The sequence below is a fragment of the Channa argus genome, chromosome 23 (assembly GCF_033026475.1).
Source record: "Channa argus isolate prfri chromosome 23, Channa argus male v1.0, whole genome shotgun sequence".
Classification (NCBI taxonomy): Eukaryota; Metazoa; Chordata; class Actinopteri; order Anabantiformes; family Channidae; genus Channa; species Channa argus.
The window spans coordinates 11,191,999-11,217,089 of record NC_090219.1 but is presented as its reverse complement, the minus strand read 5'-3'; the positions used below and the strand labels follow the sequence as shown (position 1 = coordinate 11,217,089).

At 42.3% G+C, this 25,091-nt stretch overlaps 2 protein-coding genes and 1 long non-coding RNA gene across 6 annotated transcripts; 2 read left to right on the top strand and 1 right to left on the bottom strand.

Annotated features, from left to right (window-relative positions):
- The first annotated feature begins 353 nt into the window (after positions 1 to 353).
- Positions 354 to 11,080, top strand: deaf1 (DEAF1 transcription factor). Of its 2 annotated transcripts, none has more exons than XM_067493377.1 (13): positions 354 to 785; positions 2,909 to 3,006; positions 3,696 to 3,822; positions 4,005 to 4,154; positions 5,266 to 5,405; positions 5,592 to 5,657; positions 6,189 to 6,233; positions 6,502 to 6,625; positions 7,058 to 7,198; positions 7,666 to 7,958; positions 8,094 to 8,192; positions 9,415 to 9,504; positions 10,116 to 11,080. In XM_067493377.1, the coding sequence occupies exons 1-13, from the start codon at positions 587 to 589 to the stop codon at positions 10,206 to 10,208; spliced, it is 1,665 nt and encodes a 554-aa protein (XP_067349478.1). In that variant the 5' UTR covers positions 354 to 586; the 3' UTR covers positions 10,209 to 11,080. The 2 variants fall into 2 exon arrangements, with proteins under 2 accessions (XP_067349478.1, XP_067349479.1); XM_067493378.1 differs by lacking the exon at positions 354 to 785 and adding an exon at positions 1,289 to 1,481.
- Positions 11,081 to 13,158: 2,078 nt separating this feature from the next.
- On the bottom strand, positions 13,159 to 21,482 carry LOC137108506 (D(4) dopamine receptor-like). Of its 2 annotated transcripts, XM_067493186.1 has the most exons (4): positions 21,198 to 21,482; positions 19,004 to 19,116; positions 15,629 to 16,218; positions 13,159 to 14,010 (listed from the first exon to the last, which is right to left on the bottom strand). In XM_067493186.1, exons 1-4 carry the CDS (start codon positions 21,438 to 21,440, stop codon positions 13,805 to 13,807), a joined length of 1,152 nt encoding a protein of 383 aa, XP_067349287.1. In that variant the 5' UTR covers positions 21,441 to 21,482; the 3' UTR covers positions 13,159 to 13,804. The 2 variants fall into 2 exon arrangements, 1 of the variants encoding a protein (XP_067349287.1); XR_010912204.1 differs by lacking the exons at positions 15,629 to 16,218; positions 19,004 to 19,116; positions 21,198 to 21,482 and adding an exon at positions 14,310 to 14,440 and having other exon boundaries at positions 13,886 to 14,010.
- LOC137108507 (uncharacterized) lies at positions 13,941 to 25,089 on the top strand. Of its 2 annotated transcripts, none has more exons than XR_010912206.1 (4): positions 13,941 to 14,068; positions 14,839 to 18,269; positions 18,966 to 19,113; positions 20,443 to 21,427. It is a non-coding gene; the product is annotated as an uncharacterized lncRNA (long non-coding RNA). The 2 variants fall into 2 exon arrangements; XR_010912205.1 differs by adding an exon at positions 24,383 to 25,089 and having other exon boundaries at positions 13,952 to 18,269; positions 20,443 to 20,616.
- Positions 25,090 to 25,091: the final 2 nt, after the last annotated feature.

The following is a 25,091-nucleotide window of genomic DNA, read 5'->3' as shown; positions in this document are numbered from 1 at the left end:
CATTGGGTTAGGTTGCAGAAAGCCGTGGGTTCGAATCCCACCCCACCAGGTGTGTCCCCAGGACCAAGCCCGGATAAAAATGGGGCATCCGGCGTAAAACATGCCAAATTAAATGTGCAGAACACGCTGAAAGCCTCGCATTATTATCTTTTTAGGCTTCACACTAAATACATGTAAAGAACACAAAAATTTGGATGATTGGTTGATATGAATGTAGAGATATATTTTTTAAAAATCCTACATTTAAAATTTCTGTTCCCTATCTCTGTGTGTGTGTTTGTTTGTTTTGGCCACTGTGCTGCTTCGTGGCGACTCGTGATCTTTTCGACAGTTTCCGGTGCATCTCTTCTGATATGAAGAAAAAAAAAACTGGGACGGGCTTCCGCTCGCCGGATTAGCTCGCTTGATTCTCTTCTGCGAGAGAGAATTTCTCATTTCTAAGAAAATATCAGTAATTTTACCGACCCTCGTCAACGCGTGCCATATTTGTAGTTCTCCACCGGCTCGTGCGAGGCTCGGCTGCCTTCGGGCCCCGTTCTGCCCCGCTGCTGCTCGTTCATATTCGGCTCTTGTCGTTCGATGAAGAATGGACGAAGCGGACTCGGCGACGAAGGCGCTCGGGCTGGATGAACCGCCCATCGGCGGGCCGCAGGTCGAGGGAGTGGGCTCGGATACCGAGTCCGAGGCCGAAGTCACCACGATGGCCGTGATGGCGGAACCGGGAAACATCGACATGGGAGCCGAGTCACTACCGAACCCACACGAGGCCGAGGCGGCTTTTGCAGGCAAGGCGGGCTTTAGCTAGCAGCAGGCCGCAGCGGTGCGGGGTGGCGCTAAAACGCGGAGTTGGATAAAAAATGTTGGTTAGCTGGTGAATATAACGTTGTTAGGTTCTCGATAAACGTTCTCACATAAACTGCACACTTTCTTTACAACAAGCAAACCATGTTCTGTGTGTCTGTGTTACGAACAGCGATACGTTGTCAAAGTCCGCTCGCTAATTTCTAGATTGATGTTATACTTCACTTAGCTTCACCAGTGGCTAACGTTAGTGCACAGGATCAGGTGAAACTTCTTCGAAGTATCTTTTTACCTCGATTAGTTCTGCTTAGCGAGCTGCATGTTTGCCGAACTGAAGGAAAGTTTGTAGCGTGTCTATAAAGTGCTGCTAATCAATGGATTATACATTATTTTCCGGACTGCAGCATGAAAACCCCACAGATTTAATGTAGTTTGGTGAGTGTAAGTTGTGCATCAGTACTTCCTCTATTGGCAACAAACAATTAAAACTATATGGTTGACAGAGGTTTTAATTATAATCATGTAACATAGTGCTGTCTAAACTGCTGTGTAATTCTATATTTCTTGCAGAATGATGCCTGAAATTAAGGCAGTGGGAGAGTTAATGACAGCATATTGGACCCTTCATCGGTGTGAAGTGAAATGCAATAGCACTCATTTCCTTTCATATCCACAACCTGGTAAATCTCAGGCTGGAATCGCTTATACCAATATTGATACTGATAGTTTGTACAAAAAAACTAAGGGAAAAGACAAAAGAAACCGACAAGAGGAAATAAAAGGCACATCTGTAAGAGCTTGCTGCTTTAATCAACAGGATCACATTACATTAAAGGACAGCTTTACTGATACTGAACCTGCTTCTTTTGGATCTAGTTTGAGTGGTACATGTAACTGAAGGCCATGAAACCGCCCTCTCATATCCCGATATAAACATATCTCTCCACTTCTAGCTGAAAAACGGATTGGCATCTCTTGGAGGAACCTTCAGCTTATGTCATCTTGTTGCTGACGCTATGAAGTTTGTAGTCGTGGTCAAACTGCTTTTTCTAAAAGTCCCCCAGATGACATCATCTGAACTGCTAATGATGAAAAACTCCTTCTGTTGATGTCATCTGGAGGAGTTTTTCAGCTAAAAGCACAGAATATGTTTCTCTTTAAATGAGTGAAGTTGCCCTATAAAAAGTTTTAAAAGTTGCAACATTGATCATTAAATAGCTATTTATATATAGATATCTATTTATTTGTTTATGATGACCATAATTATTTATTTCACTATTTCTAATAATTTAAATCAGACATTTACTAGCTTTTGAAGAGGTGAACTCACACCTGTCTTGTTTGCTCTGGTGATGGACAGGCTGATAGAGGAGGTTAGACCGGAATCTCCATGGACTATAATGTTTGCAGATACATGAATACATGTGTGTCAGTGAGAGGGACCCAGGTGGAACAGTGAGGTTACAGGGAGCAGAGGTGAAGAAGGTGCAGCACTTTAAGCACTTAGGGTCAACGGTTCAGAGCAACGGAGAGTGTGGAGAAGAGGTGAAGAGGCGAGGTTCAGAAGGATGCTGATGTTGGAGCTGCCAGGCAGGAGGTCTAGAGGAAGACCAAAGAGGAGATTTATGGATGTAGTGAGGGAGGACATGAAGCTAGTTGGTGTGAGTGAAGAGGATGCAGAGGACAGAGTTAGATGGAGGCACATGATTCGCTGTGGAGACCCCTGAAAGGGAACAGCTGAAAGGAAAAATGGTTAATTTTTACTGTGTCCCATGTTAATGAAAAATTACACATTTACACGATAAGATTACTGAGTTTATTATGTTATTGTATGAGAAACAATCCTGAAGGTTTGCCCTCAGGGAAAAAGCAAAAACACGATTAAAGCCAATAATTTTTCTTTTTCAAACATGTCTTATAGTATATGTGGTTAATGGAAAATATCTTATCATTCTAGTGACATTTACTAATTCCTACATTGTGCTGTGTAACCCCATGTGCCCTTTTGTTTTTTCATTAAAATACTGTAAAAGCTATGATTAAATTAAAGTACTGATCTGAAGTTTTATGTCGTGATAAAATATTTGAATCTCTTGTTATTGATCAGAGGTGACTGCAGTGACGGTCGGGGACGTTCAGGCCGCAGACGACAACGTTTTTACTACGACTGTCGCCACTTCAGGAAGCCTCCCTGAACACGTGCTGGTAAATCAAACTGTTAAACGGATATTTATGAACAACGTGAACAAGAGAACAGTTATGGATCTGCCAACTAGCAGAGTTTCTATTCTGCCGTCTTTGTTTGACTTTCCCTCTAAAAACTGGACTGAAAATGTGTGTGTGTAACCTACAGTTTTGCTCAATTGAAAATTAGATGTTGTGGCAACCTATCACCAATTTTCAGCAACAAAAACAATTTAAATGGCTCAACACAACTAATGTTACATGGGCTCCTTCTGCAGTTATGACCTGCAACATGCTGCACAGCCAGATACCAGCTTCTGTCAGAGTTTCTGAGGAATCGTAGACCATTGCTTTTTGTACAATGGCTTCCTGTTCAGGAATATTCTTGGGTTTTCATGCTGCAACCACCTTAAAGTCCCACCAGACATTTTCAAATCAGGTGCCTGGGACAGCCACTTTAGAATCTTTCTAGAAGCAGATGTGATTAAATGCACCATTGATGTCAAATAAATCTCCCAAATGCTGCAGGTGCACACTGTAGACATAGAATATAGAAAACCTTTAAGAGTCCTATTTGCCTTTCTCCCACACTGAAAGCCCATTATAATCGTAGTCATTGTACTTCGTGTTCTTCCAGCATTCTCAGCTGGCACACAATTTAATCTTCCTGCATTGCAACTGTTCATAGTGTGTGTGTGTGTGTTTGTTAGAGTGGGAGGACCACCCTCCAGCTGGGTGAAGGGCTTACTACCCAGAAGACCACTCTGATTGTGGTTCACACTGATGGCAGCATTGTGGAGGCTGCTGGACTCAAGTCTGCCTCTCCTATCGGAGCAGGTATGTGTGTCTGTGTGCGTTTCAGTACCGTGAAGGTCTAAGGTGTTCATAGTGAACCAGTTTCAAAATTCAAAATCTGTTCGTAAAGGAGATTAACCCAAACTGAAAGGAAGCGAGGTCTGTGACTTTCATTGAGAATTAAAACGAGAAGGTTTTTTCATCCTCCTGTGTGTTTTTCTTAGGCCCACAGACCCCACCGACCCCGCTGACTCCACCTCAAGACAAAGACTCATGCTCCAAGTATAACTGGGACCCCTCAGTTTACAACAATGAGCTGCCAGTCCGCTGCAGGAACACCAGCGGAGTCCTCTACAAGAGCCGTCTGGGATCAGGTTACCAACACTCAGCAAGATTAGTAGTAGGCTTATTTCAGAAACTAGGTTTTATTTTCCTTTTGGTTACCATGGATACTTAGTTCTGGTCAGGTTCGTTTTCAGACTTAACCTGACCTCAGGCTGAACCAGGATCTCCCCAGTCCAATTTCTTCCCTAGGTGTACTGCAAAGGCCAAAACGTATGATGAACATCATTTTCATACGCACCAAATCATTCATAAACTGCTGGTGCGTTTTATCTATCATGCACCATTTATTTATTCATGTTTTTCATATAATCTGCCCCCTGTCCATAACACACTTGTACACGAGAGCTAGAAAAGAAATATACAGGTTTATGCAACAGATTTTTGTGATGCTAATCTCCAACATTATTGGAAATTTCACTAAACCATCAACTCACAATAGTAGTAGGGATGGTGGACCTATTATTTGCCCGTGTATTTGAAATTGCGGAGCTCAATTGTTCTCTCTCTGACCTACCATTAGGTCAGTGTTCAGCGTTTAGGGGTGAAAGCTGTCTTCCTCCTCTGTGTCCTACAGCCTGGACAGTCTGTGTCCTGATTGGAGCCACTCGAACTCAGGAAGCAGAATATGGGAGGAGTCCTGAAAAATTCTGTGGGCAATTTTTACATTTGTGTTTACAACTTGATTAGTTAAATCATTCAAAATTAAAAATTAAGCTGAAAAGTATTTCCACGCAGGGGGCCTGGTAGCTCAATGGCTAGAGGATCGGTAGGGATACAGAACACCGAGGGATCGAATCCCACCCCACAGGTGTGGCCCCACACATTCATGTCGGTCCTAAGCCAGGACAAAAATGGGAGGGTTGTGGCAGGAAGGTCATCTGGCAAAAAGACTTAGATGCCAAATCAACGTGTGGAACACGTTCTTCTGTGGTGACCTCTGAAGGGACAAAATGAAAACCGTTGATCTATTTTTTCTGGTGCAGAAAGTCTGGCTGTGTTTGAATAGAGGCCTTCAGATGGAACTAACTTAGAGAACGTGAATCAAAACGAAACAAGTCACCTCACCGTCCTATTGTTTTATGTTCTGTAATGTTTCCAGTTATTTCCACCACTCACAGTGTTGTGTTGTGTTGTGTTCAGGGGGTAAAGGACGCTGCATCAAACACAACCAGCAGTGGTTCACTCCCACAGAGTTTGAAGGTCTGGCTGGAAGAGCTAGCAGCAAAGATTGGAAGAGGAGCATCAGATATGCAGGCAGACCTCTGCTCTGCCTCATACAGGTACTATTGCACTAATATTTGCAGTATTATTTATGTACACTTATGTAGCACTACACTACTACTGCAGAAAAACAGTACTATGCGCTGCAAAGCACTTCTACAGTTTGCAAGGTCAGATGATACTGAACTGACTTTAATTCTGTCTGAAGTTTAACTCTAGCTTTGTGTGTGTGCTAATGTGTGTAGGAGCGTATCCTTAATCCCCACGCTGCCTCCTGCACCTGTGCAGCCTGCTGTGACGACCTGACAGCGGTGAGTCAGCAAGACAGTGATTAAGCCAATTTTACATTCAAATAACCAAACATTAACTGATAAGTGTTTCCACGAGGTTTTCCACCAAGTTGCCCTTATTGTTTAATTTTAATGAGCATGTCCACATTGCTTTTGGCCACTGGTTCATTTTAATGCAGGGGTCTGCTCTTGTCTGTTCAGTGGACTCAACACATGATAACTGATGACTAACAAATGTAAATTTGGTGTATTTAACTAGGCTTAAACATTTTTTTGAATTGTATGATAATTGTTTGTGCTTGCAGCTGAATTTAAGAATCTGCCAACAGCTGTGATGCAGGTTTTTTTTTTTTCTTTTTTTTTTTTTATCTTTGTCGTTGTGAACAAACAGGCTAAAGAATAACTTGTGGACATCAGAATAAACAAGAGTTAGTTGGTAAATGTTATGGGCAGAAACAGTTGCTCTGTTTCAGATGTTTCAGAATCCATTGAGTTAAGCAGAACTCATATTTTGTTTGTTACTGTGTTGTCTGTCTCTGTCTTCCTCTTTAGTGTCCAAAGGATGGAGAGACTCTGGCAACAGAAAACATCAGCATGGTAAATGGAAAAAAAATTCTTTCACCATTATCTCACAGTTTGCATGTGGTTTTAACCTGTTATAAATTACCTGTGGTGAGCCCTGTCCACCACAACATTATACCTTATTGGATGTGAAATCTTAGAACAGTCTTAATTTTGCTTTAAAAAGTTGAGACAGTTTCACCAAAATAAAGATAATGGTGATGTCATCATCTCCTACATTAAAAATCTTGTATGTTAATGATGTTGGGATTAATTTCCTCCGTCTTCTCTCTGCTCGGTTTAGACGGGTCCAGTCCGCCTTTTTGTACCGTACAAGAGAAGGAAAAAGGACACAGAGCTTCAGGTCCTCCCCCCCAAAAAGGAACTTCCTGCGACTAAAAACATCACGCTGACCCCTGGGACCACATGTACGTCAGGTGACCTCTGACCTTTAGGAATGTCGTTGTCTCTGTGTCAGACAGCAGAAGGACAGAATAGTTTAAGGCTACTTCACATAAACTGTGTCAAGGATGTTGATGTAAACATGACACATCTTTGATATATGAAATGAGTTGGTGGGTTTTTTTTGCAGTTGTCCGCAGAGAGTCTTTCCACACCCTAGTGGACTGGAGAGACAAAGTTTTGATCATGTTTTAACGTTGAACCCATTAAAAGTTACTGCTAACCACCTCTTTAAAGGATATTTTGAATTATATAAGTTCATTACAAAAACAGTGAACTTATTGCCTGTTTAGCAGTTTATAGTCGTGGCCATGAACAGTCACCGAAAGGCATTGAAACTTCTGTGGTTTGAACCTTAAGAAGCGACTCACGGTCTGAACATATCTGTTCTCCTATAGTCACTGTGTCCCCGTCGGGACAGTTCACCACCTCCGGCACCTTGACCTTTGACCGATCTCCAGCGGGTGACGCCCCCACCGCTGGAGCCGCGATTATCTCAGAGGGCTCAGCACAGAGTGAGGTGTTTGCCAGCACAGCAGGTACTGTCCTTCGCCGACATCACTTCTTCGTGTCATTTGTCTACGATCTGCATGCATTTGTATAACATAGGCTGGATGTGAGCTTCAGACACAGAGCTGTGTCCAAGAGTAAATGTAATCATGTCTATTCAAAACAAGCGTGTGTACCAGGAAAAGTACGTGGAAAAATAAGATGCTTTTTAGGTGATTTTGAGATGACAAAGTACATATATACAATATAAAGGGGGCGGCTCAGTTGCTAAGGCAGTTGTCCACGGACCAGAGGGTCAGTTGTTTGTCTCTGGGCGAGACACTGAAGCCCCCAACAGCCCTTTCCCATTCCCAGCTGTGCAGTGTCAGGCCAAGGACAAAAACAAAACAAAACCCATTATAGATATAAAGCGTGGATGTCATAGTTATGATATCACACCATAAATACAATGCACCTGTTTGTTTAAATGTTCTTGTGGGGTTCTTCCCACTCTCAGTGCTGACAGCGTTGCCAGCATTGGCCGTGACTCCTCAGCCGGTTCAAGCCAAAGTGGCGGTGACAGCAGTAGATTCTCCATCGTCAGGGCTGGTGAGCAGCGTGGAAATGGGGTCTGTAGGGGTGGTGGCAGGGCCGACAGTGAGCGAGGGCCAGAAAAACACCTGGCTGTATCTTGAGGAGTTGGCCAACACACTGCTGAGCAACGTCCAGCAGCTCAAGGCTCTGATCGAACAGGCCAAAAACTCTGCAGGTGACACTGCAGGGGTCAAGGGTCAGGGTGGCAGAAAGGAGGTGAGAACACACAGTTTGAAAATGTAAACCCCCAATATTGACCAGAAGTTTAATTATTACACAATTAAAAGTAAAAATGCAAACAAGGTGTATGTTTTATTGTTATTATTATTTTTTTTTTCTTTTCATTTTCAGTGTGGCCTCAGTCACTCGTTTCAGAACCAGATTTCATTTCACCAACCAGATGACACAGAGGCCAAAAGAAGCTCTGACATTACCGAGATCATCATCAACGTATGACCCACACACTTTACCAAATTTATGTCTTTCCAGCACCACAGCTGGCATTAAACACAAATCGTTAATAATTGGGAAACTGCCACAGCTGCTATTATGCTTTATTTTATTTGCCAAGGGATTGAACCAGTGACCTTCTGCACACATAAGACATCCACAATGTGAACATTTATCAGATTCAGTGACTCTCTTCATCTGAAATGGTTCAATTAAACCAACAGCATTTGCAGCTTTTCAGACATACTAAAGAGTAATTCCAGAGGAACACGAACAGCCTTTATAGCAGCTCAATGGTTTCTTTTGTCAGATGCTAGTGAGATGTTCAGACACTGACTGTGTTTACAGATATTTATTTATTCATCCCAATGGGAAATTCACAGCACATGCACTTAACAACCTGTTTACGGGAACTCCACTTATTCGTGGAGTAACCTGATCTCTCCTTCACCTCCGACTTATTTTGGAAGCCTGGCCCACAGATTTTAACTGTATAGTGATAGAAAATACTGCTTTCTGATGTTTCTCTCAGGTGTGTGTGTGTGTGTGTGGGTGACAGCGCAGGTGGAGAGAACACAAAAACATGCAGCTGATCCACAGCATTCTGAACTTGAAAAATCCCGGGGGGAATTTTCGTGTCTTATTCTACAAGACACTTTGCGTTAGTTACATTTTCTATCAGACTTTAGACAGACTTTGTTTTAAAAATGCTCAGGCATCGCCCCCTTATCGATCTTGCCTTTCATTACATTTTTCCCTCAGCTGTGTGTTCCCGTCTGCAGCCTTTGGTTTCGCACATGCGCAGTTGGAGAAAGCCGATTAGTAAACCTGGTTACACATAAACCAGGTTTTCCTAATCCCCTACCCTGGTTTTGCAAACATGCTTTCACATTGACATGACACTTACATGCAAATGAGCTTTGCCGAGAAAGCTGATTGTACCCTGGTTAGCTAAATACATGTGAACGCACTCTTTGAAAATGTATCTGAAGCAGGTTTGATGCGGTGAGTGAGGTGCAGTAGAGAGAAGCTGCTTTGAATGGATTTTAGAAAATGTAAAGGGGTTGAATTGAAGATAAAACGAAAAGCAATGTTTCTGTACTAATGCCAGGTGAAGGTAGCCTGGAGAAAATACAGCAGTCAGACATACAGTATTTTACAGTATAAACAAAGTCACTGTTATCTGTTTCATTGTCCTGTGTCCTTACGTTGTCTCCTGCAGCAAATTTGTGTAAACTGTGGTCGCGTGGCGATGAGCGAGTGTACGGGCTGTCACAAAGTCAACTACTGCTCCACCTTCTGTCAGAGAAAGGTAGGACTTACCTGAACATCGCATTCCTGTTTTCACGGGTGCCCAAAACATTTATTCAGGAGTGTCCTGGCCAGGGACGCCACAGAGACTACTGATTACTTGGTTACTTGCAGATACCGAGTATAAGTTGCTGGACAGATGATGAGATAACATGAGATACGCCACAGAGTGTGATTCTACCTAACATCATGGCTCTTACAGCTGTGCACACGCAGTGTTGGGCTCATTACTCAAAACATGTATTATAGTACTCGTTACTCACTACTGTTCAAAATTAATGTTATTACTTAACCTTGTCAAAAGTAGCTCGTTACAGTACTTTTTATATTACGTTTCTGAAGACTTTGGGTCTAAAAGACGAATGGAGAGAATGTTTCAAGAGGTTTAAGTTCATGTTTTTCACTGTGGAAAAAAATGTTACCACTACTTGTACACAACTCCCATGTTACCATAGATGCAGATTTGTGTTCTTACCAGTGCCGCCCCAGAAACTACAGAGGTTGTGGTTGATTTCTACACTCTAATGTAACAGATCTCCTGAGAAGCTTTTAACTTGAAGTTTTAGTGTGGAGGGCTTCCAAGTGGTGAGATACTTTATTTTTTCTCTGCAGGACTGGAAGGATCATCAACACACCTGCTGTCAGTCCACAGCCATCCAGGAAGAGGAAGCAATTGCAGCCATCAACATGGACAAGGTGAAGTGAAGGTGCAGCAGGGCCGGGGGGGTGGGGTCATCAGTGACACCAGCCTTTGCACACAAGCATTTGTAAAGTCATTTAACAATGAATTAGGACTCAGTATCTCCTTACTGAAAGTGTTGCAGTCAAAACAAGGTGTCTGGAATCCTGAGAGCTGAACTTGTATGGAAAACTGCAACAACAACAACTGTAATGATGGAAAAAAAGGTCTTGGGTTTCCCATTTTACTCGTATACAGTTTGTAACTGTAAACTAAAAGATCATACTTTCCAAATCTGCGTGTCTGTGTCCATACCCATGATGCAAATTGTGTCATCTTGCACGTCCGGGTCTGGACAGACTCTCTACAGATGATTGCATGCAGGCGATGAACATGTGGACTGTCTGCACCCCTAACACACCAACTGCACGTCCCTGAAAAGCAAACCTGCTGCTTGTTCATACATCAAAGTTACAGTGTTACTACTGTCCAGAGTTGTGGACATGTCTGGAACGTGTCCACGTACACTATGTGTCCCCAGCTGTAGTATCAATGGGACTGCGTGTGTGTCCTCTGTCCGTGTCCAAACGAGTACATGAAAAGTATGACTGGACCTTATACCTGCTTCTGGAAACAAAACAATGACCACGGACCTGTATATGATTTGTAAAAACCTCAGTGAATATCAAATATTACGATTTTTCAAACAATGTTAATGTGAGATTGTAAAAAGGTTTAAAAGGCTGAAACTAGTATTTTTTTTCCATATTAATTATTGGATATGTCAATTATTTTCTCTAATAATTTATTTATTTATCATAAAGATTTGTATTATACTCCCTCAATGGCATCTTTGCTGTGAATTTTAGCTCCTAATAAACAGATTTGAATCTGTAGACATTGTTCGTCATTGGTTTCAGTTCTTTACATTACCGAGTGTTGACTGTTTTTACATGCAGCTAATCCCAGTTTTATTTCCATTTCCGTTTAGTCATTTAGCAAAGTGTTCACAGTTCATGAGATGTGTGCAGGAAAGAGCAGAAAGGAAGTTTTAGTTGTTTCGTCATTTGTTGACAGGCTGCATTTCAACTTTTTTGACCCCGTTTATACAAGTGAAACTCATTCTTGCTGAAAATCCTTTTATTTCTGCATCCGAGATATGAAAGATGTTAGGGTTTGTAGTTTTCTTTTTTTTTTTACTTTAGATTCAAATAGAAAAGGGCAGAAATTTACACAGTTTTTCTGACATACATGACAAAAGTCTGATATGTGCCGAGCCCCCACCTGAAAACACCTACTTTGACAGTATGTGGATGTGTTTGCACATTTTGCCCATTTCATCGGAACGTTTGCTTGGTGTAGAGAAATTCCCAGTGATGGGCAGCTGACACCTCATGGAGTGATCGGCACACTCACGCTCACTGATGGTGTATCGCCTAATGGTGACGTTGCAGGTGGAAACATTTACCTTTTTTGGCGTCTCCTCTCCTCCTTTCAGTACAAATACAGATAAATACGCTTTGGTGCTCCGCTTCCTTGCGACACAGCAGCTGTATTGGTAACGTGATTTATCCCAAAGTGATTCTCACGTCGCACCTTTGAGATAGAATTTGCTCCACTTGATGGCTGTGGCTGTGCTGAAGGAACATGTGTAAATGAGAAGGGACATTGTCTTTCAGCCTCACTATGCTCCTGTTATCTGGGAGACACTGTGGTGCAACCTGGGCAGATCATCGAAGTCCATGGACAAACTCGGTCAGGATCTCAATGTTGAGTTAAAGCAGAAATTGGACGAGATTGCAATTGAGCTTTGGGACGAGGGTCTAAAAAGAATCAAAGACTGTTCTATTGAGACTCATACAGTTTGAGGTGATTTCCCTGGTTTCAGCTACATGTGGATCTAGTGAGGGAAGTCTGTATCACTTGTTCTGGTCATGTCCTAAGTTACAAACATTCTGGAAAGAAATATTTGATTAATACGATGTTTGATTAATAATTATGTTTGGATAATGGTCGAAAACCTTCTCCACGGTTTTAAGAAGTGGCTCAATGACATGAGGCTGTGGTGGACTGTCATCGTGCACATTAGAAACTTAAAAGATTGTTTCGCCTGTTAGACAAGGTTTGTGCTTTTGATTTATGCTTTTATTATTACGAATCCTTTACATGTATGTACGTACTCATTTTACCTGCCTTCTGAACTTTTCAGTCTCCTAAATGTTTTTTTTTTCTCCCCCAGTGTGGCTCAACTTCTCACTTGACCTGCTATGTTACCTTCATCTTAATGTAATTGTCTGCTGCTAACCACTGCACAATCTTGCACTCATTAATATTCATGTGTTTTATGGACTCCCATGTCAATCCACAGCTCGCCAACATGAAATTATGCTTTAGGTTGAGATTCATAGCTGCCCATTGATGCCATGCTAACAACTACTTACAAATACAGGACGGCTGTTGCCAAGCAGCTTCACTGTTTGTGTTCATCTGTTTGAAGACTTGTAAAATGTTTAAAATTAAATTTACAACAAAAAAAAAAGCTGGAACAGTTTAGTTAGAAATGAGCAGAAATCAGAAAACGCGTTCAGGATGTGCTTTTATTTTTCTTTTCTTTACTCATATTTTAAATTCAGAGAAAAACCAGTGCAGCTTTCTGGCAAATAGCTAAAGATCCGTTATTGTTGTCAATGGTGCTGTGGTATATTTTAATCGTGAGTCATACTGAACTGAATTTAAAAAAAATATCCACACTAGGTGAAATGTTTAGTACAAGTCTGTTGTCATGGATTGTGAGTGTTTTTGTGTGTGTGTGTGTGTTTGCAGGTCTGACAACTGCAGGATTCAGAGGAGAAGTCCCGTCATCTCCTCACACTTTTATTTAATTACTTAATTTATTATTGAAATGTGGCTTTCTGAAGGTAAGTTATGTTTATCTGTTGAGATTCTCAGAAGGAAAAGCATCAGTCCTCCTGCAGGAATCCTACCTGACAAGTTGGTGTGTTTTTATACAGGTTTAAGCTCCGTCTTCAGCTGCTGCTGTTCTTTAATTGTTCTTTGTGGCTCAGACCTGGTGACACCGATTCGGTGTCACAGCTCCAGTAGCACTCGGACCTCGGCGGCTGCTGACGGGTCCTTCACAGGGGAAACTTTGCATCTCATGAAATGAAAACATTGCTTCTCATAACACTTAGATTTTTTTTTTTTGGCTTTGTACCCCACATTGGAAAAAGCACCTGCCAAACCGTAAATCAAACGGCAGGAAAATTGCAGCCTGGTTCCGGGGCGACTGTGGCTCAGGAGGCGCAGCAGTCGTTCACATCACAGCTCTATATAAATGCGCTCCTACACGCAAAATCAGATCTGAGCAGCCTGGTGCCTTTTGTGAAAACCTTTATTTTGAAACGCCGAATTCCATCATATAAATCAGTTCTTCTCTGAACTGTTTGTCCTCGGGCTCAAGCTTCTTCACAGGTTACATGACGCTCAAACAGACTTTGCTGCCATCACATGTAGAAAAATAAAAACCTCACAGAGGAAGGAAACAATGGCAACATACACAGGCTACAGACACTAAATCAACTGTCTGTATGTTTGTTTAGAAGCAGCATCCTCACCGAGCTTTCTAGGAGCAGCAGCGATGCAGAAACTTCTTGAAGAAGTTCCGGAATTCTGTGTTGAACACCGTGTAGATGACGGGGTTCAGGGCGCTGTTGACGTAGCCGAGCCACGTGACCACGCTCATCAGCGCCGGTGGCACGTGGCAGTGAAGACAGCGAGCTCGCATCGTGTGGAGGACGAAGAAGGGGGTCCAGCAGAACAGGAAAGCACCTGCGGGAGGAGGAGAGCGAAAGAGTTCAGAAATGCCACAAGTCTGCGTTTAATTTATGTAAGTCCTCTACAGACAGCTAACACAGACTTGGTGCAAGCGCAGCTCGATTTAAACAAAAATAAAAAAATACAAAATGCACCACGAAACTTCCCTAACACAAATACAGAAAACTCCATATTAAGGGTTCAGAAACTTTTAAGCCTGTACCTACCTACATACCTGCTATCTCACATCAAACAGGTATAAATATATCACCAACATGTGTTTGGATCTTTAAACAATTATTATTAAAACAGACCTGGAGTTAAACTTAGTCATTTCCTCATAGACTTCAGAGCAACTCTCAGCTGTCACCTGACGTCTGATGTGGGCTAACGAGGCAGAGATTTGTGGGAATTACCCGCAAACTGAGAATTGTGTCAGACCGAGCCTTATGCAATAATTGGATTTGAGATTAAGGAGCCGCAGGATTAGCTGCCGTGTGCTATGAGGAAGCTCTGCTACACAAAAGGATCAACGGTGTCGGCTATTAATAGGCGACCTTTTCCTAAGTGATGCTAAAAAACTGAACAGACATCAGAGGTGGTGACGAGGCGTTCAGGGACATGCTGTTTGATATCGTGTTTCAGGGGGTTGTTTGTGACCTGACCTGAGCAAATGTCTGTTCCATGTGTGACCTGACATGTTTAAGCTGCAGATTAAGCTACTGTGCTGCTCGCTGAAGGTTACTGAGTCGTTTTCTTCTCCGGAGATCACGTGGAATAGAGGTTTCTGGTGTAACAACATCCACTTCAAACATTAATTTATTACATTTTTTTTTTGTCCAGCTTATCCCGTGAGTTCAGTGTCGCCACAGCGGATCATTGTCCACATGTTGATTTGGCACCGTTTTTACGCCGGATTCCCTTCCTGACGCAACCCCCCCCAACCAATTTCTACCGGGCTTGGACCGGCCCTGCACAGCTGGGGATGGGAGTGGGCTGTTAGGGGTTTCAGTGTCTTGCCCAGAGACACTTCGACTTATAGCCGGGACTGAGTGTCTTTTACCAACTGAGCTACAGCCGCCACTTACAACATTAATAAATACTAATAATGCTGTGAGATATATGTATTTTGTGGCCTTCATCTCAGTCAAGAGATAAATTCCTTTTCTTCAGTAACAGTTGTGCAAGTGATTACAATAAATTCACTACATTCAAGTTTTGAAATCCAGAGAAAGTCTTCGATGCACTAAGAATTTGGACGCCCCTTCCAAATCATCTTTGATGCTTTGCAACAGATAATCACATCCATATTTACATATCAGCCAATTTAATTGTCTGACTTCTGGCAGGTCTGAAGTTAGGGTCTGCTGTGTCCAATTTGAGAGGATTCCTAAAATCATACATCATGGTTTAGGAGCTGGAAAAGGCCTTTGACATATATATTATATATATCGAGCATTGGTGCAGTTTAACCCTTTAAAGATAGTTTCCAATTTGTACGGACTTTGGACAGCAGTAAATGAAGTCGTGCTCGTGCAACGTTTCATCTTGGGTTTCAATCCTCTAATCTCTGCTCTGGCTCCTAATCCAGGCTTGTGTTGTGGTGATGTAAGTGAAATGGAAGGGAGCTCACCCACAACAACAGGCAGAACCTGCATGGCCTTCCTCTCCCGACTGTTGATCTTGGCCCTCTTCCTCCTGTGAGGGTCGGGGTTGAACTTGATCTCTGCAAAGCTCACCGTTGGCACATGGGCATTCTTGAACTCTGAAGAGCTGTAGGGTCGGTCCGGGGACGGGAAGGCGGACGCCTCGTACGGAGTGTTCGTCGGTTCCCGCTCTATGATTGGCGGCAGTGGTGGTGGCAGCGAGGCCAATGGTGGCAGTGAGGCAGCGGCCTCCTGCAGTTTGCGGCAGGCCTGGATGCTGTTCCTCAGTTTGGCCTTACGTGCGTCCTCCCAGCGCCGCAGGCCACGAAACATACCGCAGTAAAGCATGAGCATGATTGGACAGGGGATGAAGAAGGAGCACACGGACGAGTAAAGGACGTAGTCGTCATTCTCCAACTTGCACTCGCTGGGGTCACGGCCCGGCACATTGTTGATCCCGAACATGACGGGCGAGGCCACGGCCAGAGCCAGGATCCAGGTGGCCGACAGCAGGACCGCTTGCCGCAGGTCCACGTGCTTCCTGTTGTAGTTGAGAGGGATCAACACAGCGATGAACCTGCAACAAAAAGACAGAAAGGAGTTAACCGAGAGATCTGTCATCATAATTTATATTTACTGTGGACAGATAACACAGACGTCAGCTTGCACCAAAATGATGAGCACACTTGACTTGGTATTTGACTGTTGACCAGAAGAAGAATATTACATTATTTGCTCATAGTCGCCCAAATATGTCTCGTTAGACATTAAACCCACTCAACATTCAACTCATCTTAAGTGTTTCATTTCAAATCTGCTTTAGTAGAGTAAAGCGCCAACATGTATTTTGTCACTGTCCAAATAATTATGGAATGTATGGACTGCACACAGGGTACAAATCTGACATGTTGGAGAAACAGGACCAGGCTCCATTTGATCAACATTTAAACCAAGATGATGCTTCACGAGAGATTGGAAATGTATTTTAAAAGAAGCTGAAATTGTGTTTTCAGGTTTGCAGTTAATCAGATTATCAAGAAAAAAGAAAAAAAAAACTGGCCTGCAGTGAATGTCGGGTCTTAGGCCCAGTTAGAAATCCAGCTTTGCTCCAACATTTTGCAGGTTAACAATGACCGAGAACTGCTGCTGTTTGGTGGAAACCTGAACATCAAGTTTTTAATTTCATTGTAGTCATACTGCAGCCTGAATACACCTGAAATCAGACTGAGTTCACACGTTCTCAGCCTTATTTCATGCAGAGAGTTCAATTTCATTTCAATTCAACTTTATTTATATAGTTACAAATTCACGACAAAGTCATCTGAAGGCACTTTACAGAGTAAAGTCAAGAGTTACATTTAGATCTAGAAGCTTTTGACCAAAGTTACTTACAAACGAGGTCCAAGGCAGCAAATAACTAAGTCGGGGAGAAAACATCATGAGATGCAAGTGGAAAAATAAACCGATAGGATTTTGCTTTGTTTTATATAATATTTGAGTGCGTAAGAACTTAGAAATGTAGTTGAAGTAATTCCTCGTTATTTTCTCACTTCAGATTTCTCTGATAGCTTTAGCTATTATTGAGATTGTGCTTTTACAATAGAACTGGCTGCACATTGCCCAGTTACAACCATAAAGTAATAAAATACATTATCAATAACAGTAACTTCTCCTGAGTGATTCATTACTATAGTTTTACTACTCAAACGTTTTGCAGGTATATTCATAGACAGTAAACTTCCATCACTGGAGGAGGCTGATGTTCATCATTAAAGCTGCTGATGAGCATAACGTAGGGGAACAGTTAGTTAGCTCAGCTCCATCCACAGATAACATTTGCCTACGTATAATCTGCAAAACCCAGATTAGAAAGATGTCAATCCAGCATCTTATGTGGGTTGTGTGAACAAATCTGATCTGGAGCAGGAGCAAAATACACTTGCGAATGACCCCTTTGACTCTCCAACAAGAAATTAATGACAACAGCCACTTCATTTACAGTGTCCCCGCGAGCCCCAGTGTTCAGTGATCTATCTTCAGTGACAGCTCATCGTGTCTTGAAGCCTGCAGAGAGACCAGATGATTTCTGCGGACTCTCTGCAGACCTTCAGTTTCCCGCCCAGTCTGTTGAATTCAGTTAAAGCTCTAACTGCTGCCGGCCGCTTCAGAAAGCTTCACATTACCACCATCAGTCCATGTTAGCTTCACTGCCTCCGTCCTTTTCTCATCTAATCATATTTCCTGGAGACGCCGCATTCGTTTGGAGGAGCAGCCCAGGTATAAGTTCAACGTTTCATCCTTCAACATCAGCCGAGGGTTCAGATAATCTCATTGAGTCAAACTAGTGAGTGCAAAGCAAAGCTGGCAGTTCATCGTCACAGACACATCCTTCATAGGAGCCTTTAAATTGTTCTGTCTGCTCTAATGTTTCTTCTTTTTTGAGCTTATACAGGAAACGCGCTAAAGGTCGTCGTCATATTTTCCAATCAGAGTGAACTACAGCATGGCCTTCTCCTGAAACCCTCTGCAGCATGTCCTCGTGTCCCTGACAGACCACTCAGGGCTCTGGTTTGATGAGCCAGCAGGTTGTTGATGACCTGAGGCTGATTGAAGGACAGAGTCTGAGAGGTACGAAGGAATTTTGACCTCCTCTTTTTAATCAAATGTACAGTTTCTTTTTATATTTTTCTGCAGGTTGGAGGATTTGTCTGGCTGCAGGGTTATGGCTGAATCACTGCATCTTCCTTACTGGTGGAAAGTACAAATATTTATAGTTTAGAGATATTTCTACTTTGGTGTTTCCATTTCTGCTACTTTATACGTTGACTATTACTTTCATAGACATATAATGTGCTTTCCCTCCAATACATTAATTTATTTATACCGTTAATAAAATAAGTGATTAACACGTGAATGAAGCAATAATTATAATCTATTAGTATATTAATTGTAGCTGACTGTGATGGTAATTATAATGTGAATTACTTTGTGTACTGCTGGGTACCTTGTGAATTTTACACGTAGGATTAATTTCGTTTTAATAATGGGATTCTGGAAAGTAACCGTCAGATGGGAAAATATGAAGTAGCAGAAAATGGAAACAGATATGAAAGTAGAAAATGCTTCAATGCTGTACCGAAGTAAATGTACTTGTTACCTTACACCACTCTTTACCTTTACTTATACATAAAAAAAACACATGTCTATATGTTTGCAATATTTGTACAAGTCTGCAACACTTCTAGAATGTATCTACAATCCAAAACTACTCGTCTTCAGAGAAACTCCTACTGTAACCATTGCTTACTTGTTGCTTCTTTGCAGTGTATCTGTCATGTGCACCTGCACAGGTGAGCACTGACCTGTCGATGCTGATGGCGCAGAGGTTGAAGATGGAGGCGGTGCACAGCATCACGTCCATGGTCATCAAACCGTCACAGATGGTGGTGCTGAGCATCCACACACCATCCAGGTACTGCAACACACAGAGACACACTCGGTAAGATGTTAGGTAGCATCCACCCATCATGGAGCAAGAACAAGAGCAAGATTTTACATTCAAGTTAATGCAGCACACTGTTGAAGGATTAAACAGCTTCCCAAAGAGGCGCGATTGTGACTGCGGGGCCCCTCGGCTGACCTGTGGCCCCTGGAGGAGAGCCAGCCTCAGCAGGAATGTGCAGACTGTTCTCTGAGCTCCGATTAACAAACAGTGACTGATTGTACCACAGCAATTTTTCAGAGTCAGCTGTGATCGCAGGCGTCCTGGGAAGTTGAAGAACTTTTACATTTACATTTAGTCATTTAGCAGACGCTTTTATCCAAAGCCACTTACAAGTGACGTAAGAAGAAGAAAGTGTTGAAAATAAATGAACGACCGGGACGTTAATCAGGCGAAACAGTGACTAGATGCAGCCTAAACAGATAAAATCAAAGTAAATGATAATAAAAGTGAGATCTGTTTGATTTCAGACTCGGCAGCCGCTCGCTCCTGACGGCACCAGAGGGGGCGGGGCTTAACCCGGTCACCTGGAGTTCACACTATTACGGAGACAGTTAACTGAATATGACACTTTAACATGTAGATCACCTGTTACATGCACTCAGGTACATCCAGGTGTAATATGTTATTCTGCGCCTTTGCACTTTTACTTAAGTAAAGATTTTTATTCGTGGTACTTGCTGCTTTAAAATTACAATTACTAACTAGAGTACTACTTATTCCACTGTTCCACTGTTATAGATAGAGAAATATTATAACAATAATTTAGCTCCAGTGATATTTACTAATTTAGTATTATTGATAATAAGCAACAACATTCTATAAATTCACGTGGAAGTTCCTATTCTGAGTACTTCTATAACCGATTATATATACACTTAGTAACCTCTGATGAAGACACGTCCTACTGTATATAAATTCTATAAAATCTAGTGTGTATCAAACTGATTGAAGTTAGTGAAGAACCCAAATGAACTGGGAAACCACTGGAATACTGCTCTGAACATGTATAGTCTGTGTACTCATATACTGTATATGTTTACTTTATGTTTGTGAACTAGACTTTTCTTATTTATTTTATTAACACTGAGCTAATCCAGACCAGACAGATTTCTGAACTTCAGGTTCACGTATTAATTTATGTGACTGTAATTCAATTCCACCCTAAACTGTTCTTTGGTTCCAGCTCAGCATTTCGTGCCTGTTCTCTTAGTTGACGTTCATCTCAGAACTTTAATGTCTGGGATTATCACATTAGGTTTTTATTGTATTCATGTCATTCTGTTTGCTTTTCTGCAGAAACAATTTCCTCTGGTGGGACAATAGAGACCTGCCCTGAGGTGAACTGTGAGAGCCAAAGAGTATTTCGCCCGGAGCAGGAAGTTTCTCCCCGTGCCTGCCTGCGTTTCCTCCACTTTCCTCCCACAGTCCAAAGACGTGCACGTTAGGTTAATTGGTGACTCCCAATTGCCCGTAGGTGTGAGTGTGAGCGGTTGTCTGTCTGTGTGTCTCTCTGTGTTGGCCCAGACATAGACTGGAGACCCGGACCTGCCTCTTGCCCCATTACAGCTGGGAAAGGCTCCACAACCCTGAACAGACAGGAACACTGTGGAACAAAGTCCCTCACATGTTACCATTAACCTCCTTTACCTCCCCCATAAGACATGCGGTCAATATAATTGTAATTGTGTTTAAGAGAATAATTTGGCATTAATTAATGGATGGTGATGCATTGAAGGGGTTTATGCTTTATGGTATTTTTAAGGCGTAAAACCTGATCAACTTTTTCTATTTTCTACTACTTTCTATCTACTTTTGGTGACGGATTTAGAAACCGTTTAATATATTACTCCATGAATTAGTGTGTTGCTGAGGAAACAGAGATCAGACTATGTTACAATATCCCCGCTTCACATTAATAAACCTTAAAACTCGAAGCGGGTTGTTTCGTGAGGGACTAATTTAAATGAAGGGGTTTGTGATCCAAGTGAGGTCAATACGTTCATTGGAAAGGAACGAGTTTAAATCCGCTGCACCTGTTCTGTTCAACTCACCTCCGAGTAGACGAACAGCGGCAGGACGAGAACCGCGAGCATCAGATCCGCCACCGCCAGACTGACGATGAAGTAGTTGGTGGTGGTCTTCAGCGCCTTCTCGGTGAGCACGCTGAGACACACCAGCATGTTCCCGCAGATGATCACCACGATCAGCAGCACCCCGAACACAAGAGCCGGCAGGTTGCGTCCTTCCGCCTCCCGAGCCGCCGGTTCCGTCGCCGTGCTCATGTTGGCCGCCATCTCCGCCGCTTCGTCCCAGTCCGAAGCCACAGCAGCGCGACCACCGGACTCTCATTAAGGCCGAGCAGGACTCTGGTCCCCCGTCTGTGCTTTCATCATCGTGGCAGGGAGACTGGACAGAGACTCTGCCGGACTTTGCTGTGCTGAGCTCCAGTGCGCTCAGCTGCGCGCCTTACGCACGATCTCCGCGTAAAACAGGATGGAAACGCACGGAAGTAATACACACAACTACACAGATAACTCAACTATCAAACACGTTTGTAAAGTAATGTATTTGAGCTCGAGAAAAAAAAGGAATAAAACTAGAAATTATTTAAAAAATCCCCAAATTACTAGAATGTGTGGATGAAATAATCATGTTCTCAGTGAACAGCTCATGCTGTGTGTGTGTGTGTGTGTGTGTGTGTCGGGTTGCAGGAGGTTCGGCTCCGGTGTGTGAACCTGCAGCCTGCTAAAGGGCACCGGGGCCAAATTAGCCCATTAAAGCCGCTTATCTGCTGCTTTACGGTGTCCTTCAGTCCTTGAGCTCCAGCAGGAGACAGTTTGTCCATCTGTCTGTCTGCCCGTGTGTGTGTGTGTGTGTGTGTCGAGCGACCGCTGTAAAAAACGCTCACAATTATCAACAGCGGGTGGAAATTAATTAAAAAACAGTAAATCAGGGCCGTTAATTCCTGTCTAAAACTGATGTAAATCAAGTTTTCTTTTTCAATTTGTGGATTCAAGTATTAGTAATAGATTACGTTTAAGGGGTTTCAACTTAAAAGTACCAAAAATAAATGATGATGCACCATAGTTCATTTTTGAATTTTACCATAATGGATGTGTTAATGTTAAATGTAAGAGGCTCAGTATTCACTTTTACTAACTTGGTCTACATTAATAATGATACATAATTACATCTGTTTGTCAAACTAAACATGATATGCACAGCCTTTAATTATCATAGTGTTAGAAATTTGTTTTTCCTTTAAGACATAAATTAAGGGATGAATCTAAATGACCAGGCTTTTTAAAACTTTAAGTCTCTGAACTATCCGAAAACATTAATAAAACCCCTTAATATACTGAATTACAATGCATAAGTAATGTCCTGAAAATCCCATTGAAACTACATTATTACTTTACTTCAATTCAAAAATACCAACAAAAACACAGTAAGGTGCTTCATTTTATTCATTATCAGCTCAGTTTGAGATGGTTTTATAAGAAAAAGGACATGAGAATATTCCCATCGTGTGTATCTTAAACAGCCTTAAAGATTTGTTAAGTCGTTGCTTTTGCTGCTAAACCCCTTAAACTGTGTCCGTGTGATTAAGGAGGTCAGAGGTCAGATTGGAGGGTTAATAAAAGGGCAAAGAAGACGGGGTTAAACTGGGTTAAAGAGCACTGCGAGGCAGAGGGAGTGAACCCCAACACAACCCCTAAAAACAGACAAGAGCTCCGACTCGTTGATACGAGCTGAGGCACATGAGAAACACTGAAAACTTTGTCTTTGGTCACAATTTATAGACAATTACAGCCTTAACAGAAACTAAGCAAACTAAACATTTCGTGTTTGTGAGCACGTGGGGAAGCTGCCATAATGTTTCCAAGTGGTTGCTAAACGGCTGCTAGGGTTTTCCAAGAGGACACGAGTCTGTTTAAAGTGGTGATGAAACATTACTTGGTGGTGGTTGTGGCTTCTATACTTGAAAACGATGGCAGCGTAGCTGCGGCGGTGAGCTCGTTAAATGACTGCGGTGGTTAAGTGGTGGTTACAGTAGCTCGATGTGAACACAGGCCACCAACGGAGGGGGAGCAGTACAGCCTCAGTCTCCTCCAGTTGACCAGCAGCTGTAGTCGAGTTTGTGCTTTATGATCAGGTGTTTCAGGGCATCAGAGCATTTCACTTAGTTTCCTCCTTTAGTGGATATGAGATTTATTTATTTATTTATTTTATATAAAGAGCTTTTTCTTTGATCCTTGTCACTGCCATCGAGCGCCGAGTTCCGCAGGATGTTGCAGGCATAATGGTTCTTTTTGCAGACTATCTGCATGACATTTTGTCTTTTACGACTTGTTTTTCTACATCCACTAAACACGCACACAGTGAGGTTGCAGCAGGAAATTAGAAAACGTACGACGACATATTCCAATAAGCAGCAGCTCTGAACCCTGTTCTTACTGTTGAAAACCAACAGTGCATAAAGATGAAAACCCAGAACTGTGTTGATTTCCCATGATTTAACTGTAGATGTCTTCGCAGTAATAATTAATAACGTAATCCTATGTCATTAACACCTTTTCATTTCTCTAACAACCATCAGTGTTGGCATCTGCTAACAAGCACCTTTTTTGATTTATTATTATAGGATAACGTGTGTATGAAAGTGTGAAGGGGCTAAGGGTTAATATTAAAACAAAACTATCATAACTGTGCGTTTTACACTTTTGCCCTTTCAAAACAATGTTTGCAAACTATAGCTATTATGAAATCTGAGGAAAAAATACACACAATGGAAAGTCACGTTGCCACTGTTGTTTCTGCAAACTGCTTTAATACCCAGTATCCTGAAATGATACTGTTGCTTCTAAGAAAAATTAAATCTAGTGTAATGAATGGATTCAAGATTTTGCCAACTTGATTGATTTTAACATTTAAAACATCACACAGGAATATGTTATGGAAAATTAAATTGAACATGTGACATTTAGCCATTTCCTAAAATCCTTTGAAAATTGAATAGAGTTTGGTTGGTGGAGCTGTGTTATCTCTAATCTAATGCTATGCACAGGCCTGAGCAGCGCTGCTGTATAAAAACTATTTGATATTGTTTAAATGAAGATTATATATGGTAAAAAGTTTGTATTTGTGTTTCTGTTTAAAATGGGCCCATCGCGTCACCGTTTCACCACAATCTGTGACGTGAAAATCCGATGTGTGTGTCTGTGTGTGTTCTCAGACAGCGGGGACATGTTTTATCAGTCGCTTTCTCACTGCGGCTGCCCCTCAGCTTGCTCCAGGAGCCAACAGATGCTTCGCCCTCCTCCATCCTGACCTTCCTGCCTGTGGCGGAGAGCAGAATGAGTGAAGAAGTCGCCTGATATTCCTCCTTTAACAGCGTCATCGCTCATTTCTCTATTGCAGTAACTCGGCAACCTGCGGCCTGGTTCTTCCCAGATCCTGGAGTTGAGAAAACTGAGCAGGTTTTCCGCAGCCTTTAAAATAACAACTTAAATGTCAAAGATCTTCTTCAGAGATGCAGAAAACCTTCGAGGATCACTGGCACCACCTTAAAGAATTTGGATTACTGAGACCTACTCACTGGGGTTGCATTGCATTTTATCCACATTATGCAGCCACAGAATTTTCCCAAGGACCTGCTGAAGGATGCACACAGCCACTTGAAGGCCCCTGTGAACCAGGGAGCCTCAAAACTTGCTCAAGGGCAGAGAAAAATAAATAAATACAGCAAATGCAGTATTGAAGATTTCCTGTTTTCTCTCTTTAAGACGTGTTCGCAGAGCTGACGTGTTCATCAGAAAGAGCAGCATGACACTGAACAGTTTCACATCTTCCTCCTCGCTGAGCCGTTTCATTTCACAGAATGTGTCACTCATTGAGCTGTTCCACCTCCAGCTGCTGCACAGGTACAGCTCGTCTCGAGTTGT

Coding starts and splice junctions, on each gene's coding strand:
- LOC137108506 (XM_067493186.1), bottom strand. CDS start 21,440: ATGGCGGCCAACATGAGCACGGCGACGGAACCGGCGGCTCGGGAGGCG. Junction 19,117..21,197: donor CGCTGTTCGTCTACTCGGAG/GTGAGTTGAACA, acceptor TGTGTGTTGCAG/TACCTGGATGGTGTGTGGAT. Junction 14,011..15,628: donor GGTTCTGCCTGTTGTTGTGG/GTGAGCTCCCTT, acceptor CTCCTCCCGCAG/GTGCTTTCCTGTTCTGCTGG.
- deaf1 (XM_067493377.1), top strand. CDS start 587: ATGGACGAAGCGGACTCGGCGACGAAGGCGCTCGGGCTGGATGAACCG. Junction 8,193..9,414: donor TTACCGAGATCATCATCAAC/GTATGACCCACA, acceptor TGTCTCCTGCAG/CAAATTTGTGTAAACTGTGG. Junction 9,505..10,115: donor CCACCTTCTGTCAGAGAAAG/GTAGGACTTACC, acceptor TTTTCTCTGCAG/GACTGGAAGGATCATCAACA.